We start from the raw sequence: 19,376 nt of genomic DNA on the forward strand, positions 1-19,376 counted from the left end.
GCCTACGGAACTGGCCTCTAGACATGCCTCTGGAGGGGGCGTAGCCCCGAAAGGATCGTTGCCTGGATCCTGTGGACTGGGGCAGGTTCTTACCCTTTGAATCGGCCAGACCCTCCATTATCCGGTCGAGTTCGGTGCCAAATAGCCTGCCGGGCTCGAATGGCAAGGCGCATAAATTAAACTTGGAGGCATTATCTGCCCTCCAGGGCTTAAGCCAGAGGGGGCGCCTTGCGGCGGTGGACAATGCCATGGATCTTGCGGCCAGCTTGACCTGGTAGAAGGCCGCCTCCGAGAGATAGTCAGACATGAGGGAAATATTTGTCATGGCCGACAGCAAGTCGTCCCGATGGACCCCGGAGTCAATATCTCTCTCCAGCTTAGAGATGTCTGACCGCAGTTTAGCGACCACCTCGCTAGCCACAATGCCCACTGAGGCCTGTGCCGAGGAAGAGGCGTATACACGCCTCAGGGACCCCTCCGCCCTGCGATCCATCACATCTTGGAGGTTAGAGCCATCCTCCGCTGGTACTACCGTGCGCTTTGACAGTTTGGAGACGGCTATGTCAACCTTGGGCGGAGGGCCCCAGGAGCTGGATTGTGCCTCGGATAGGGGAAAAAGAGACCTAAAGCGTCTAGACGCAATGAATGGGCGTTCAGGGAACCGCCATTCAGCCTCCAGCCTTTTTACCAAGTCTGGGTCCGCCCTGAAGGCTCTGAGAGAGGTAGATGGAGCCTCCTCAGCCGCCTCCTCCAACTCCTTAGCCCGAACCACTCTTAGCAGTTTGGGCATCCTATCCACCGAGAATACCGGTTTAGATGGGTCCAGGTTGTCCTCTCCCGAGGATACCTCGTCCAAGATCTGGAGACCCTCCATCGGTGGGAGAGGAGGCGGCGAATCCAGCCGTGGTCTCTTGGCCAATTGAGAGATTGAGAATTTCATCTCTTTCATCGACTCCTCGACGAATTCCCTTACCCAACCGACCACGTCACGGACAGAAGTGTCTTCTGAGGGGGGACCCCGACACCCGCGACAACATTGATAGGCGTAGCCATCAGGTAAGGGGACTTCGCATTTGGCGCAGGCAAGGTGGCGACGCTTACTGGAAGCCTTCCTTTTAGGGTTATCCGCCACTGAAGAGGAGGATGACATCTAAGGAAAAACATATTACTCATTATTTCCCTTACCTTTGCAGCCTCTACCCTGAGGGCCCACCAGGGGGCATACATCACCTTTTGAAAGGAATTTCAGAGCACCTGTAGAGTCAGGAAATTTCTTCTACCTTCTGGTTGCCCAGGGAGAGTAGGAACCTGCAAGCTAAGCAGACAGGCAACCTACTCTGGGCAGACCAGGAAGAAATAGGGAGAAACGGGGGCGGGGCGAACCTTAGCTCCGCCCCCTTCCAGCGCCTCGGCCAGAGCCAGGCTTGGGGGCACCATTTTATTCCTAGCCTAAGCTGGCTAGGAGGATGGAGCGGAGGGGGACACTATCCCCTTAAATCCAGTTCAAAGCGGGGTGGGAGCGCTGCTCAAGCGCTCCCAAAGTCCAGCCGAGCGGGGACGACGGTCCGCGCATGCGCGAACCGGATTCCCGCGCATGCGCGGGAAGAGAGGAAGTCCGCGGAGCACCGCAAGTAGTGCCCGCGGCGAAACAAGGAACTGCATCTACAGTTCCTCCCCGGCAGCCGGACGAGTGGCGCCGCAGCGCCGAGAACAGATACGCTGCCTCACCATCTCCCCCCCCCCCCCCGCAGTAGCACGAGATGGGGCCGCGCCAGACCGGAGAAGGGAGGAGGCGCCGTGAGGAAGGCAAAGAAAGCCCCAAACCCCCGGTAAGACCCTGACAGCAGCAGCACAGATGGGGGGAGGGGGGGGGGGGGCTAGAAAAGGGAGATTTCCTCCACAAAAAGAAAGAATGTGTGGGAGAGGAGGAGACCTCTCCCTCCACCTGTCCTGGTAACAGGACAGAAAAAAACACAGGGAGGGGGAGGTCTCCTGGACCTTTTATGGGAGGGTAACTAGTTAGTTTATTAAAAGTTCCACCTGTCCTAACAGTACACAGGGGCAGGAATACCCCATCTTGTGCTGCTGTTTGGGCGTAGGGGGAATTACCAGCTCCCTGCTGCTCTTGCTCTAATGCCTCACACGCCGGTTGCCCTTTTACCGAGTGCAGTCTCTCAATTCTTGTGTCAGCAGATGTGGACATAAAAAGCATTGGATGGGAGTAGTCGAAAATTTAGGGAGCTATTACTGCCATTTTTTTGGTAACCCTTTCAAAGATTTGTCAACATTTTTGTTTACCAACTGAACAACCTCTTTAGCCTGATGGCCAAACTTCAAAAATGGGCAGAATCAATTATTAGACAGCACGTGTATTAGATACTTTAATAACAGTAACTAGTGGGTCCTACTGCACTCATGGAAGAGACCCAAAATGGATGAAAAAAAGCTTAATGATTGAATGTCCAGGCTTTCTGCTGCTGTAAGGTTTTTTTTTTGTTTTTGTTTTTAAATTGTCAGTGGTCATCATACATCCTCAGAAATCATTCATAATAACGCATGCTGGATAAGGCTCAGATACTGCATATAAAAAAAATGCTACAATAAAACCTTGTAAGTGTACAATATGTAGATTTGGTTACCAACTTTTAAAATGTAGGAGTTTTATATAGTATAGAAAAAGTAATCTGTAAATTTATTTACGTACATCTTAAATGGATAAATGAATCTGTGTGCAAAAACTGTAGGCATACATATATAAACTCAGGTACACTCAAACCTGCAGGCATCAGAAGACAGCGGAAAATAACAAATAACATAACTGCATAACCTTTATAAAAACAAAACATCCATACAATTTACATGGATACATATTACACATAAGATAACTTCAGAAACAAAACAAAAAAAAAAAATTGGGTTTACAGGTGAGGTTTTGAAAAAAAATAAAAAATAAAAAATTCTTATGATAGCCTAGGAAGACTATTAAAAAATAAAACAAAAACAAAAAACATTCTTCAGTGCAATAAGCAGTTAACTTAAAACAATGCAATATCCTTCTGGTCTCTTATTTTGTAGTATTTGAAAAAAAACAAAAAACATATAAATGCGTGTGTTTATATACAGTGTATATATATACACACACAATATCTGTTATAAAGTTTCATGATGAAGTGCATGAGCGAGCACTGACCGCACACATCACAGTGTGCATCTCCGACACATCAGGAAAGTTGTGTTCTTAACAATGGTGCAACTTTTGCAAAGTATAAAACGTAGGCTTAGAAAAACAAAAATATTGACAAAACAAGACCATTATGCTTATTTCACAAGACTTGTATGGTATCACATTTTTCAAGAAAACAAAAAAAATGGACACTTGTCAAGCGCGTCTAAAGTTGCATTGCAGTTAAACAATACTGTGAGGCATTTGGGAAGGGTTGTGCACCCTTCGGTTTCCTAGTTATTACTGCACCAAGGTAGAGAAATCAGCATTCCAAAACACACATGGGAATCACAAAAATATTCTCTATGCCAAACTTCTATTTGTATCAAACAGACCATGACCATATACATTGGGTGCTAAAATGCAGTTAAGAGGGTTAGCCTCCTGTTTGACCTTAAGGCATAATATATGAAATCCAGACGGTAGCTCTTGAAATGTTTTCCTTTAGTGTTGTAGACCCTGTTAGTGTTAATGGTTCTGTGATAGTAATGCTCTTTGTGCAATTCCCATGCAGCTGGTCTTTGCTGCTTGTCTATAGTAACAGTGCAGTGTGTGACCCACAAAGTGGATGGCAAGACCACAGCCTGTGCCCGGCTTCCAGCTCAGTTCAAGGCTCGCTGTTTTATTGTGTGGAATATCCAGTCCACTTTCGTGGTCCAGCCACCGTGATGTGCGTCATTCATCTGTTTCATGAAATACTCTAGAGCTTCTTGTTCAGTTTTATCCAGTGCCAGTGTCTTTCTAATGTAAGCAATGTCATCAAAAGATTGCAGTTCGGGCATCCCAGAGCCGAGCATCATTGAAAACAGATTGATGAACAGATTGGCATGCTGACGAATGGCCAGATAAGCTTTGTAACACATCTCTTGAAACCTAGGAGGAAAAGATAGGAAAAGATTATCAACAGCAACTTCCATAGTTTCACTAGAATATAGTCAAGTACTTGATGCCAATGCAACATTTCCCCAAAAGCATCAGGTTACTAGAAAGAGCGTCTGTCAGAAGCTTTAACCACTTACAACTGTGGCTACTGCTACAGACATAAAGCACATCATGGATGGTCATACTGAGGAAAAGCAGCTTTAATCCACCTTATGCCCAATCCAAAAATGTTCCCGGGGCAGTCCTTCTGAAGTGTCCAAGCCTTCTGCAGACCTCTCCTATGGAATGACTGATCTAGTGTCTAAAGCAGTCACTCAAACCCAGATTGCAACAGGGCTTATCAAGTAGGGAACACCCAGGAGACACTTTGTATTGTGACGTGAGAAGGACTAAGGGCTCATTCACACGGAGCAAGAGGGGGCAGATTTTGATGCTGAATCCACGTCAGAATTCGACCCCTCACAATAGAGGTCTATGTAGACGGCTACTTCCTTTTTTCCGTGAGTGGTTTGTTCCTGTTCACAGAAAAAAGAAGTGAACTGCCCTTTCTTCAGACGGATTCCGCGGCTGATTCAGCCCCAGTGTTTGCCTCGCTGCAGCACCCTCCGGACTAGGCCCATTCATTTGAGCCTACTCCGGAGTAGGAAGCCGCGACAGGTGCATTTTGGCCCTATTCTGACACGGCTTCCCGCGTCACAATCAGGACAAAAATCTGCCATTCCATGCCCCGTGTGAACTAGCCCTAAAAGGTCTCGATCACAGAAGTAGTGTGAGCATCCATATAAGTGACAACAAGTTGTGAGAATTGTACCAGTAGTACGGCTCTCTTTACAGTAGACTAGGTGGTTGAAACTGTGGCATAGAATAGACAGATTTTCAAAGTGACTACAGATAAGAGATGCTGAACAGTTAATGGCTGTGTGACAAACTGTTTAACTAAAAAATGGCGCCGCCACTTACAATCCAACTGTTTAGAGCAGCAATCAATTAGAAAACCACTTTGATCTGCATGGTGGTGCGGTTCAGCCACAACATGACATTCTAGCCTGCAACTAATTCCAGATACATCTCACTAGCAGAACAGGATTTCTCTGGGCAGTGTAAGAGTAACGTTCTACTTCCTAAATGTTCAGATCTCAAAAACTATTGAATGCAAATTTTGTTTTCCTGCTTTTCTGGGACATTCATCTGTGGGAGAAGGAGCTGTCTTTACACAGCATCAGAATGGCAAATGGAGTATGTGCTTCGATTTGGCCAGGAGTCCAAGTGAATGAATAAATCTGACAAATATCAGACCTGGTGAATCTATTTGTCACTGTATTCTAATAAGCAGTAACTCAGAACAAACCACAAAATACAACTCCGGTGCAAAATAAATCTCAGCTTGCATAATGTTTTTAATGGTCATGTAATAAGACTGTCCTGCGTATTGTGCGGTCCACCTATGAGAAGGCGATGCTTGAAGGGGGTTAGTCTAAGCTTCTGACTACATACGTAGAGGGCCAGCAGTATCCATACGAACGGTACAGTGCATGAGAAAAACCTGTCAGTGACCTACTTTGCATATACTAGGTAACAGCGGTGACTCGCTCTCCTTGATACTTTCTCTCCCTTTAGGAATTGCTTTGCTTAGGACACCCCAATACCATCATGAGATTGCGCTGTGTAACCTTGGCCTCACTTCATCTTCATAACTTACCTTTCAAAGTCCCTGGTCTTTGTGCACTCTTGGATTCCCTTACTGATGACAATTAAAAAGTCCTGCGTTAAGACAAAGGGAACGCGCTCACGTTTGTAACCAAACTTTTTCTTCTTATGATCCAGAAAGTGCCCAAAATCTATGTGAAACAGCTGAGAAAAGACCAAATTGGTATTAATACAGGAATGCAGGCCAGAAACAGAAGAGCTCATATTCTATTCCTTTTTTTTCAAGTAGCATCTGTTCACTTCTTATCACTCCTTTTCCTTAAAGAGGACCTTTCACCATTTTGCACACAGGCAGTTCTATATACTGCCGGCAAGCTGACAGTGTGCTGAGTTCAGCGCACTGTCGGCTTTCCCGCTCTGGGCCCGGTGTGAAGAGCTTACTGTCCCGGTACCGTAGCTCTTCTATGGTCAGAAGGGCGTTTCTGACTGTTAGCCAGAGACATCCTTCTTCACAGCACAGCCAATCGCGCTGTGCTGTGAGAGCCGGGAGGAACGCCCCCTCCATCTGCTCGCAGTACTCGTTCATAGACGAGCATTATCAGGGAGGGAGGGGGGAGTTCCTCCCGGCTTTCACAGCACAGCGCGATTGGCTGTGCTGTGAAGAAGGACGTCTCTGGCTAACTGTCAGAAACGCCCTTCTGACCATAGAAGAGCTACGGTACCGGACCGTAAGCTCTTCACACTGGGCCCAGATCGGGAAAGCCGACAGTGCGCTGAACTCAGCGCACTGTCAGCTTTACGGCAGTATATAGAACTGCCTATGGGCAAAATGGTGAAAGGTCCTCTTTAAAGGAAAACCTTTTCTAAAAAGTTCATGTGTCTTATAGTCCAACATTACAAGGGCCTACCAGTTCCCGACTTCCCCTCTGACTGCTTCCTGTCACTTTTGTAGATTTGCAGAAAAAAAAAAAAAAAAGAGACAGGGCGCGGGCCTTCCGTCCCTGGCGTATACTTCTTTTGCAGTTCAGACCCCTGCCTGCACCACCTCTTCCAGTGGAGTTGACCCTTCCACTGCAGTGACATTACCCGTTCTACCCAAGCAGCAACAGCAGAATACCCGGCCCCAGTGCACCAATCTGCAGAAAACTTCAAAGCTGTTTTTCCAAATCTACAGACATTCTATACATAACAAAAGTATGGTGTTTATCAATGTAATGTGGTGGAGGCAGTATATGCTTGGGTAGGTGAGACTCCCTTTATGATCAGTAGAGGTGCTGATAAGGCGCGTTTCCTGATCAGTGAAAGCGATCTCTTCCCGCAACAGAGCTGGGACTGATCAGTACAGGACAGGAGAAAGAAGCTGCACCCTCCATATTGCAGCTAGGAGGCCTCCGACAACCTGGTGTCTAGTCCCCTGCCTCCTAGTCCTTTATAATGACAGTGGTCGGGAGAAACACTTAACGCTCCCCCCCCCCCCCCCAACAGAATATTGGTCCCTAATCCCTGCCATATAATATAATGCTCTATTAGTACTCAACATACCTGTCCATTGTCTTTCACCATAATGTTACTGTTGTGACGATCACCTATTCCGAGAATAAAAGTGGCAACACAGTAACCAGCACACGATCGCGTGAATAAGTCAATGGCAGCATCATACCTAAGGGGGGGAGAAAGGAGGAAGGATTAAAAGCTTAATACTAATTGCTATTACTAACCACTATATGACAATTATTATCCATGCCACACAATTAAAAAAAATAAAATAAAGGTGTACACGTGTACATGGAAACACAAAGTTTGTGTCCCATGAATGCTAGCATGCTCCAATGTACTGTGCACTACACAACAGCTTCTACACCTGCTGCACAGACCTCATGTATACCAGCAAACTATTACAACCGATTCATTGGGAATTTCCATCCACCTCTGCTATATGAGCTGTTGCGGACATTATTCGTCTCAGTGTGTTCAGCAACACAGTGTATAGTACAAGACCTGTCATCCAGGGCAGCTTCAAAGTGGTTTATTACCTTGATGGTTATAGCTGGCCTTTATAGCAACCTGAGGCTCAGTCATCTCACTCATTCCAAAGTCAAAGCAGTATATGTAACAGATGTCAGAGGGTCAAAGCCTAACTAGTTGTAATATTGCCACTCACGTTTCTCCCTTGTTTTTATCCCTGAGCCATTGATGTAACGTATGACTGTTGAACTGCAGAGCACCTTTTAATCCTCCTTTACACTGTATTTGCATAATGGTATGAGAACATCTGACCACTTCAATAAGTCCTACACAGTCTCCTATAGAGAGGCATCCATATGGTAGCATCCTGAAGGAAGAAAAACAAAATACACACGATAATATTATACACAATGGTAAAAGACTGCTACACGTGTGCAAATACGCTTGTTTGGGGTCTCATTACATTGGCCACAAGTGGTTGTAAACCTGTTGGGTTACAGCACCACAAATTCAATAGTCTTTCAGATTTTTAGGAAATCCTGCAGTGCCATTGTCCTGTGATACACCATGTCACCATGAAGTAATAAGAAAATAACACACTATAAGCTATTTTGCAAAATTATAAGTAGGGACACAACTTTTGTTTGTTTGGATGATAAAACAACTACAGTCTCTAAATAGCAATATGAAGCTTTGTGCTCAGACCTGCTAGGAGTTGGAGGATTTTTGCAGAATTTTGTTAATTTGCAATCAATAGGATACAAAGATTTGCCCTTTTTATATCTAACAAGTAAAATCTGTGGGTGTCATAGCCAACAGTGTATAATCTTACATTGCTGTTACATAACATGCAATAGATAAGGACAGAAAGCAAAACAGGTTGTCTCTGTAACCAATTTCTGCACACTAAGGGCTAGTTCAGACGTGGGGCGCCCACGCGGGTTTTGACACAGAAAGAGATGCGGCGAGCCATGTCTCTCTCTGGTCAAAACCCGCCTGCCACGACCATCGTGGTCGCGGCTTTCCCCTCCTATGTCGGCTCAAATGAATGAGCAGACACAGGAGGGTGCGGCCGCTAGGCGGAAGCCGCGGTCCAGCGTGCCGCGACTTCCGGCGGAAGAAAGGACATGTCGCTTCTTTTCTACGCTAGCAGCAGCCCGCCGCTAGTGGAAAAAAGAAGCCTGGCAGTCTGCATAAACCACCATTGTAAAGGGGCGGATTTTGAAGCGAAATCCGCTGTCAAAATCCGCCCCTTTGTTCACGTGTGAACGAGCCCTAACAGTCTCATCCTCAAAATGGGTTGGGCCAGGTCAGAAGTAGGACTGACTGTTCACTCCAGCATGTGATAATACAATTACAGCCACAAATACCTAGCATGGGTTTTATCTGCAAAGAACCAAATACCAACTAAGCAATTCCTGTTCTGTGGATAGGGACAAAGCTGTGAGGCCACCTCCCCATTATTCTAGAGATTGGAGATGTCAGTACCCCAAGAATCAGACATTAAATACCCACTCACTGTGCCCGGACTCACCGTAAATCAAGTCCCTGATTTTGCCAAATATTCTCCATAATCCTTAAGATTTGAAGTGTTAGCATGTCTTGTCGCAAATCTGAAAAAAATTAAAAGAAATAAAGGGAAATGCGCCTAGTTGTATTGCAGAAAATATAGTTTAAAGTTCTTTATTTCCAGCCCTGTGGCGATGAGGTCACCAACGTGATTGGGCTAATCTGTGATGTAACTACTGCTGCCCCAGAAAGGGGGGCAATGGAGTTGGAACGCAGGTGGGGATGAGGGAAACATAAATAAAACTTGTTTCTTTATTTTACAACATGCCCTGATTTCCCCTAACTTTTGAAACAGCGTTTGTTGGCTTGACATGATCATCATACAGTATAAATACCGTGCTTAGAGAACTGGTTTTTAGTCCACCATTTTCCAGCATGCACTACATAAAATTGACAATAGTATTAAATTATATTAACCTGTATTGTAATATAGCTTAATAATTGTGCACATTAATAAAAAGTATCTTCCCTCTTTGTTTTCATGGCCAATTTGTATCCATGAGGCACCAGTTTTCACAGACTCTCATAGTCTTCAGTCTACTGAGGGATCTGTGAAAACTAGCAAAAAAATAAGACACATTGGACTGTAAAAAAATAAATAAAAAAAGAATTATATATGTAGTATCATATACGACACATAATGGCATCTTTGTCTCACATACCATCTCCGTTTTTGAAGATTATCTCATTATTCAGAAACAGCATTTCAGACATAATATCGGGGTTCTCCCAGTTTAGCCAAAGTGGTCGTTTTGCAGATGACATTATTCTGCATTCTTCAAGCCTGAAAAAGAAAAATAATTTAGAAAAGAAATCTGCAGCCCAGCTATCAAATGACATTTTGAAAAGGATAATAACATGGAAATACCTGAGGTTCCCCAACTGATGTGCAGGATTGAGAGGTGAGGTAAAGCCTTGTAATGCATCCATAAAATCTGGCCTCTTCATTTGCTCAACAAGAAACTTCATCTGCACCTACAAGAAATATCTATTAATATACTATACACTTTGACCAATACAACAATAACACTATATTTTTCGGACTATAAAAGACACCCCCCCCCCCAATTTGGGAGGAAAGTGCTATTACATAGGATGCTGGGTCTGTAAAGATGATGGTGGTCCCTCTGCTGCAAAGTGGTCACCATAGTTACTGGGTCTATGCTGGAACTAATGCCCATGATCAGAGTCCACTTTGAAGAAAGTGGGTATTACTACTTCAAGCCACAGGTATTAGCTACAGGTAGTGTTCCTGTATATCTAGGGGGACTAGGAAGTAACGTTAGCAAGTGTTTGATCCAGGCAGCATTGGAACAGAAGCAGTAGAAGATTGGAATGTGGGTTTAACTCCTTTAGGGGGCGTTCACGCTACCGTTGGTGTCAGCTCAGCAGTGTCCGTGGTTATTATCCACACAAGGTTTTAGCAATCGACACTAGTTGGTCCATTTGCAATTTCCATTCATTTCAATGGGATTTAATATTGTGTCCTTTACTGTCCGTTTACACCCATGTTCGTTATTTCAAATGGACAAAAAAATCCTACATGCAGGACTTTTGTGTCAGTTTGAAAAAACGGACAGTAACTGTTTTTTTTAAGGTTTGTGTTTTTTTTTTTTTTTAAACACTGAGGTCTATCGGCAACAGACATATAACGAACAGTAACTGATAGCAATCAGTTACGCTAGGTTCACACCAGCGTTCGGGTCTCCGTTCTGAGCTTTCTGTCTTCTGCCGGCAGAAGACGGAAAGCTGTCAGAGCGGGTTCGGCCGTGAGCGGCGGTGAGCGTTTTATGCTCTCCGCCGCGAAACCGTTTTTTTTTTTAAACCAGACACAGAGTACTGCATGTCCGACTCAGTGTCCGATTTTAAAAAACCGGTTTCGCGGTGGAGAGCCTAAAACGCTCACCGCTGCTCACGGCCGGACATCTTTCAAACCCATTCAAATGAATGGGTATGAAAGAGTCCGGCAGGTTTCTGTCTCCCAATTCTGTTTTGTGCAGGAAACGGAAACCTGCAGAACGGAGACCAGATGTGAACGAGCGCAGATGTGAACGAGTCCTTACTGTGTTTGTGATGATAGGAGTCTGTTTTTTTTTTTTTTTCAAAACGGACACCCTCTGAGCGGACACCAACGATAGTGTGAATCCTACCTTAGATATAAATTGTTACCTGCGGAACCACCCCTACAGAGCAGCATTTTCTAGGAAAATATAAAGTTTTTAGGTAACTTGAATGCTGCACTTACTTTGTGAGGCTCATCCTTCTTCTCCTGCTTGAGGATGTCAGTGAGGTTAATGAGTTTCTCCATAGCCTCCACCTGTCGACTTAAATGCTTGAGGTACATGCCACAGGCTCTGCAGTAGGATTCCAGCAACAGTCCAAACCTCTGACTGACTGTTTTGTTGTGCATTTCTGACCTAGTGCAAATTAAACAGACATTTAAACAGTCATCGTCAGACAAATATTGACATCACATTCATATAGTGCTAGAAGTATAGAGCTGTTTAGCATGCATGTATTGTTCTTTAGTATTACATTTATAACCAGACTGTTTCATAACATCTGTAATGTATATGTATATTTATTTATTAGAATTTAGTGGGTGTTCGCCAACAGTCAGAATAATACACCACTCCGCCAAAGGGCTGGTTGCATCGCACAGATTTAAGCCCTGTCAGTGGAACTGATCAAATAACCAAACAATCAAAATAGTATATCTTACCGTATGTTAAAGTGCACCTGCCCCATTGTAAATGCCCTTTGAGTATATAAAGTTAATCTCCCTTATCCATAAATAAATGATACTAGTACTGTACCACTTCATGTAACTTGGAAATGATGGTGAATAACCCTGTATCGACCAGAAGTACAATACACACAGATTGAAGTAGAGCAGTCCATACACATTACACAGCTGAATATAAGAGACTGGCTGGCCCGATCAGAATCAGGGGATCCAGCCAATGCTTCTCTAAAGTCTATGGACAGCTCAAGATACAAGGCTTTATAGTCTTAACCTACTTCAAATGCCAGAAAAAGAAGTGTCCAATTCTCTGGTTGGTTAAGGCTTTCTTCAGCAGAAACCGAACTAGTAAGTTGTCAAGGTACTGTTCATACTTTAGGACCTGCACAAAACAAGAATATAATAGAAAGCAATGACTCAGTGAAGTGATCTATGCATGCGTATTTGTTAAAAGGGTTCTCTGTAATACTTATGACAGGTCACTGGGAACGCTCACTGCTTAGCTATTTGGAGAGACCACAGCACTCGACTAAGCCCTACGGTCTCTTCTCTAAACACAAAGCATGGCGTAAATAGTGTAGTACTGCAGCTCAGTACCATTCACTTGAATGAGACTGAGCTGCAAACAAGCCTGGTAAGTGGAAGCAGTGCTCACCCAAGCACCACTTCAAGCAGGTGATGTGCCTGACCTAAGGACAGGTCATAAAATGTAATTCCTGAAAAACCTCTAATGTTAAAGGGGTATTCCCATCAAATTGTAACTGCTTTACATTTTTTTCCCCCATTCTGTAGGGGAGCGCTTGCTGAACATTTTTGTAAAACAGTTTGCTAACCTATTTTAGCAGAAACAAAATTCTAGAGAGCTCAGTAGCAACACAATAAACCGCTGCTAGGAAGGTCTGTCCTGTATTCAACCTTTATTGCAAATTGAGGCAGAGTCATTTTAAATCACCGTATTTCAGGTTTTATATTACCAAAGCAGAATCTTCAGGAACCCCCCCCCCCCAAAAAAAAAAAAAAAAAACCCAAAACAAACAAACAAACAAAAAAAACCACACCACACCACTCAGACTTGTTTCTTGTTTGTACCTAATGATTTATCTATTTCTGTTATAACCAGAGATCGGGTGTGAAAGCTGAGACAAACAAATGATATGTCCATATTGGCACAGCAGGTTGAATAGGAGAAAGGCCCTCTTGGCAATGCTTTGTTATCGCACTGCTGTGGAAAATGTTAGAATTTAAATTTATTTATTTTTAGCAAAAATAATGTACTAAGGTTAATAAAGCTTAATACAAAACAGTGCAAAAAAAAAAAAAAAAAAAAAGTGATACAACAGTAAGAGTTGAGAATTTATCCCCTATCATTGGTGGAGATCTGACCAATAAAGCGCTATACTTTGGCATCTCTGGTGCTCCCACTGACATGAATGGCGTGGTGTCCCCAACCACTGATTCATTCAAAATGTGGGGAGAAAACAACTCTGTTCTCTAGATCATGGGGGTCTGATTGGTCAGACCCCAACCAATCTAAAAGCGCCAAGTTCTTTAGATGTGAATACCCTTTCACACATGAACATTTGCATGCAAAAACTCATTCAGTTCTAAATATGAAGCAACACTAAAAAGTTCAGTGACAAAAGAAAACATGACTGAATTGTAATTCTTTTGTATAACATTTTGCATCCATATTCCTGTGCGACGTTCCCTTCGGCTCCAAATGTTGCTCTCTCCTGTCTGTACTTGTCAACAAAATGACATCAATTCTTGTCTCAGTAACCACAGTAGCAGTACATACTAAATAAATAGGAGTTTCGTTAAACAGGTAATGTGAAAACTTTCTCTGAGGGCCACTAGACTTTACACCAGGGGTCCTCAAACTTTTTAAAGGGGCTCTATCACTGGGAAAAGTCATTTTTATCTAAACACATGCTTGCATAGGCTTTAGAAATGCTATTCCACACCTACCTTTTGTATGTAGATTGCTTCAGTGGTCTCTGAATAAGTCCGTTTTTATTCATATGCTAATGAGCCTCCAGCCAGTACAGGAAGTTCCCAGCAGCCTCCTCTCTCCCATTATCTTCTATATGTGTGAAGCAAACAGGAAGCGAGTCATCAGCAGCAGCAGGAGCTGTCTCCCATAGAAGACAATAGGAGAGGTGTGCACCTTCTATCTTGCACTAGTCTAATTAGCATATGAATATAAACTGACTTATTCAGAAACCAGTGAGGCAATCTACATACAAAAGGTAGGTGTGAAATAGACTTTCTAAGGGCTATGCAAAGGTGTGATTAGTTAAAAATGACTTTTCCTAGTGATAGAGCCCCTTTAAACAGTGAGCCGGAGGCAGAGCAGGTCGCACAGACATCAGGAGCGGTGCCCTCCAATAGGTAAAGTGAAGTGCGCTCCATGGCCTGGCCTGAGCTCCCTAGGAGCTTCATTATAAATGCACGCCTGCCGGCGTTGTCGGCGGGGCCAGACAGAAGTGCTTGGCAGGCCGCATGTGGCCCTCGGGCTGCAGTTTGAGGACCCCTGCTTTACACAGACTACACTTTTTGTGTAATGATATTCCAATTGCATAAGAGTTCTCCTAATCAACTCTCCAATGTTGTCTCCTATAACAGATTAGACGTAAAAGAAGCGTACCTGTACAAGCTGGATTAGATACTGGGACAGCTTGTCATCCGTCAAATACTTCTCCAGGCATGTGACTGCGAACGACCGCACCATCCTGTCTGGGTAATTAAAATCCAGCAGTTCCATTGCTTGTTCAGGTCGGATTGGAGGCCAGTCTTTGAGCAGACAGTACATCTGTGGATTATGAAAAGTTGGCCTTGTAGTTGTAGCAAAACATGACTTCATAATAAATACATTAGTGATAAACTGAAACAGAAAAAAGGGCCAATCTCACTTGCTACAAGGTTTGGCCAAGGGCCAGTTCGCATAGAACTGTACAAAAGATAACAGCCACTATATCAGTATGAATACTGAAACTACATAGAAATGCACAGGAAGAACAAAAGGAAGCGGGGGTGTGGAAGTTTAACTGAATAAAAAGAGGACTGTCCCCAATTAGAGCCATACAGTAAATATATTACAGTCATACAAGTGAAGCTATGTTCTCCAGAAAATTACATTTCCACTATAAATACTATACAAGCCTCTCCCAATGTGGACCCACAGTATTATTTGCAGGTATGGTGTGCTTGTTCTCTGGGATTTTTGTATATTTTATATTACTAGAGTGGAAGACAGTCTCTTATAGCCTGTATAGTGTAAAAGCTATGTGTTTTTTTTTTTATTTTTTTTTTTTTAAATGGAGTTGTATTTGCACCATTTTGGTGTACATATAATATTTTTATGAGCTTTTATTAAATGTTTTTGGGGGGTTCATATGACAATAAAATAAAAGTTATCAAATAATTGTTATCATCATGTCCAAAAGACAAAAGACCTTGCAGGAACAGCAAGCCCATAACGCAGCTAGGAAAAGATGGGTACAGAGGTCTGAGAAGTATCCAGATTCTGGGGAATGGGGAGTAAGGAACAGACCTCAACCAGAAAGAAGGAACACAACATAGGAAGGCATAAGGAGTACAAAGACAGCATATAATACCACAGTTTTATGAAGATATGAAAGGTCCTTTTTAAAAATGTAAACACCTAAGTAAAGATGTTCTCAGCTACCCCACCATGTTCTAGAGTGCACAGATTTCAAAATTCCCTATATGAAAAGTAGCAAAGTGATCTGGTACAAACCAATATCAAGTGGATTTTACCTGTGAAACGTCATCTCTGCAATTCCATTTCACAGCTAGGAGCAGCTTAGGAAGGATTTCTGGAGTATTTCGGCAATAATGTCTGCAAAACAGAGAACAGAATCACTATGAAGAAACTGAAAAAAGCTTAACCTTGACTATTGTTAGCTTTGCATTCACCACAGGTAACATCTGTTATCCTCATATTCATTACTTCTTAAAGGTAGTGTGTCATCAGAAAATGCTCCCCACCCCCCATCAATGTTTATGTTAAACATATTTATAAAGAATTTAAAAAGGTTTTCTGTATTATATTAAAAAAAATTCATGAAAATGTGACACTGTCCACTAGGTCATATAATATGCGGAGATTTCCTTTTTTCTGTAAGAGATTTCTTTGTAGAAGCAGCCCCCTCACTTATCTACAAATATATGATGGCTCACTTATCAGGAGTGTGCCAAGTCACAGAATCCACAAAGTGATCTACTCCCGCTATGCACAATGATGTGTGCCCAAGTCACAGAGCATGTCTAGAAAACTCTCCCATACAAGTGACTAGCGTCTGCTCCAGACCATCGCATCTGTGGCCCATAGTCCTTCTATAGGAAGTGACAGAGTTTTAGACTTCGAGGCAAAAGTTGGAACTGTAAGATTTTATTTTTATTTTTTAGCCCTCTTCCTGCAACCCACATTTTTGGACACATTTGGACAGGGTGGCATTTCAGTATCAGGGGACTTATGTAGTATATCTTTGCTGCTAATGCCAATTTCTCAGGATTTGTTAGGCTATGTAGAAGATCTTGGATTCATTTTAAAGATGACAATATAGTCTTTCAAACCGATACCAAGATCATGCCGATAGCCTTTCCAGAGCGATTTGCTGGTGAAAACACTGTTTGGGATGTAGATCCTAATGCAGAGCTCAATTCCTGACAGCGTTTTTAACAGAAAATCACTCAGAATTTGATTTGCTATCATTTTAAAGATGACATGCTCATCTTTAAAATGAGTCAAAGATGATCTTCATAGCCCTAATGGATCCTGAGATATGAGGCTCTGAAGTGTGCTCCCCTCCAACCTCAGGCAACATTTCAGAGGAAGAGGGGCAGAGCTGCAGACTGTCCCATTGTCTATATCATGGTTGTCTACATAACCTGTATGTGACTCCAGGGGAAAGTGTGTCCATGTTATCCCCTCTCCTACTAGCACATACTATACTTTTTCTCTCCGATTGTCACATAGATTTATAATGTAATACCCCTCTGAACCTATTCTTATGAAATACCCCTCTGAATATAACCAGGAAAGTTTACTGGCGCTGTGACTTAGACGTTTGGTGCAACTATTTTGGCGATGTGATCTAAACACTTACACAGCATATACACAAAGTCATCAATAAAGTTTACATTTCGCACTGTCCCTTTCCTGTCCATAACTGATCTTTATACAGAAAGATAAGCCGACTTACTTTTCAGCAATATCAATTATATGTTAAAATATTAGCAATAATGATTATCACTAGAGATGAACATGTAAAAGACATCTAATGGGTGGAAAAGTTCTATTAGTCAGATAACCTATTTTCGCCCATTGAATGTCAACATATAAAAACTCAGCATTTGGCACATTTCAAATGGGCACAATGGCAGGGTTTTTTAATTTATTTTTTTTAATTTATTATATATATATGAGAGAGAGATTATATATTTGTTTTCGTGTGATAGGAATTCCTCACGTCGTGCAATTTTTTAGAAAGTACATTTTGTTTGCAGAAAGGGATTGCTTGAGCTAGCATTTCGGTAGCAAATTAGAATTCTTGTGTACTTTTTGCTGTATTTCTGTATGTTGCAAAGTGGCATGTAGGTGGTCGTAGATACGAAATATTAAGTTGCGTTTTTATATGCTGTACAATCTCAAAAAAAGTTAGATTTTGGCATTAGACACCTATGGGCAGTAAATTAGTGAATGACAGCAAAATATTGCTTGTTTTCTGGATCAGTGTTTTTGAGAGTATGTGCTCTTGTTACTGTTAATGTTTGTGGTATATATAAATTTTGTACACCTTGATCCATTATTTGATGTGTATGATTGAATATGAGTTTTAGGTGCAAATATATGTTTTGGTGCATAAAAAAAAAAAAAAAAAAAAAAAAAAAAAAAAAGTACATTGTGATCCCTATATGGGGCTCACAATCTACATAAAAAAAAACAAACAAAAAAAACAAAAAAAAAGTGGCTTCAATTGAAGTTAATGGAAGCAGCGGATTCTCCATCAACTTGCCCCGTGTGAACTAGCTCTAACATTTACAGCTTCAAAGCAAATTTGTGCATGTAGGTGTAGGCCTAAGTGATATGAATAAGCTCTGTACATGTTGAATTTCTTATTTTTGGAGTTGTGGTGCATATTACTGTTTGGATTAAACTTTTTGCAACTAATATGAATTCGCATTAAAAAAAACCAAAAAAAAAAACCAACCAAAACACTTTATAAAAACAGGAATCTTCAGCCAATTTTGATTTAAGGTACCAAGTGGAAAATTTTGACAATGTTGCAGGCATTTACTCACAGGAAATGTGTGCGCGTGTAAGGGGGGGGGGGGGCTTGGGTTGGATCTTGCATAATTTTTTTTTTTTAATGTTTTCAAGTTTTATTTGTCAATCTAAAAAACTGTGGAATTTGCCCTACCAAAAGTGAAAAATACCCAAACAACCCCGGTAGTGAAAAGGTTAATACAGCTATTAATTTGGTAAATTAAAACCACCACCAAAAATTCATAAACATGAAAATGTGATTTAACAAATGGGTGATGTTCTGGCGACAATCCCTTTAAGGCTGGCTATACTCTATGAATAGCTTTTAGGTCAACAACTATTCCTCCGAACCACCCAAATAACCGCACCTTTCTCAACAATAAAAGAGAAATACATACTTAGTAGTGAAACCAAGTATACAGCATATTGAAATCAAACTGCAGTATAAACATGAGCCAGAAAATAAACAAAAACCATGAGCCAGAAAATAAAATGGGTTACAATTTTGCCTATATATATATATATATATATATATATATATATATATATATATATATATATATATATATATATTCTGAAACAAACAACTGACACAAAGGGCACCCACACTTTACCAATATAGCCATGAAAGTAATATTTCACAAAAGCTGCTAACAATTCACCTTCTCTGACTACATAGTTCACCTAGTCAGAGCTTTAGACACACAGCGCCCCCTAACAATAAATGATCAAGTACAACGTTCATCAATGCCACTTATGCCTGTATTCACATCTTCATGAGCATCAACATTAAAGAAACCTAAAACCTCTCCAATTACATATCCTCTTTTTTTTTTTTTTTTTTTTTTTTTAATGTAGATTGTGAGCCCCATATAGGACTTACAATTTATATTTTCCCTATCAGTATGTCTTTGGAGCATGGGAGGAAACCCACGCAAACACGGGGAGAACATACAAACTCCTTGCACATGTTGTCTCTGGCAGGATTTAAACCCAGAACTTCAGCGATGCAAAGCTACAATGCTAACCACTGGGCCACAGTATTGCCCCTACCA

At 42.1% G+C, this 19,376-nt stretch overlaps 1 protein-coding gene across 2 annotated transcripts in view; it reads right to left on the minus strand.

Annotated features, from left to right (window-relative positions):
• Positions 1 to 2,661: 2,661 nt before the first annotated feature.
• The window catches only part of PIK3CA (phosphatidylinositol-4,5-bisphosphate 3-kinase catalytic subunit alpha), a 37,711-nt gene continuing 20,996 nt past the window's right edge, over positions 2,662 to 19,376 (minus strand). For both annotated transcript variants that reach the window (XM_075268604.1, XM_075268603.1), the window contains exons 12-22: positions 15,810 to 15,891; positions 14,677 to 14,841; positions 12,308 to 12,411; positions 11,532 to 11,703; positions 10,155 to 10,261; positions 9,949 to 10,070; positions 9,252 to 9,330; positions 7,914 to 8,084; positions 7,295 to 7,412; positions 5,805 to 5,956; positions 2,662 to 4,096 (exon numbers count right to left, since the gene is read on the minus strand). In XM_075268604.1, the coding sequence (XP_075124705.1) occupies positions 3,826 to 4,096; positions 5,805 to 5,956; positions 7,295 to 7,412; positions 7,914 to 8,084; positions 9,252 to 9,330; positions 9,949 to 10,070; positions 10,155 to 10,261; positions 11,532 to 11,703; positions 12,308 to 12,411; positions 14,677 to 14,841; positions 15,810 to 15,891 (1,543 nt within the window). In that variant the 3' untranslated portion in view covers positions 2,662 to 3,825. The remainder of the gene's footprint in view (positions 4,097 to 5,804; positions 5,957 to 7,294; positions 7,413 to 7,913; positions 8,085 to 9,251; positions 9,331 to 9,948; positions 10,071 to 10,154; positions 10,262 to 11,531; positions 11,704 to 12,307; positions 12,412 to 14,676; positions 14,842 to 15,809; positions 15,892 to 19,376) is intronic.

The sequence above is a fragment of the Leptodactylus fuscus genome, chromosome 3 (genome assembly GCF_031893055.1).
Source record: "Leptodactylus fuscus isolate aLepFus1 chromosome 3, aLepFus1.hap2, whole genome shotgun sequence".
NCBI classification, from domain to species: Eukaryota; Metazoa; Chordata; class Amphibia; order Anura; family Leptodactylidae; genus Leptodactylus; species Leptodactylus fuscus.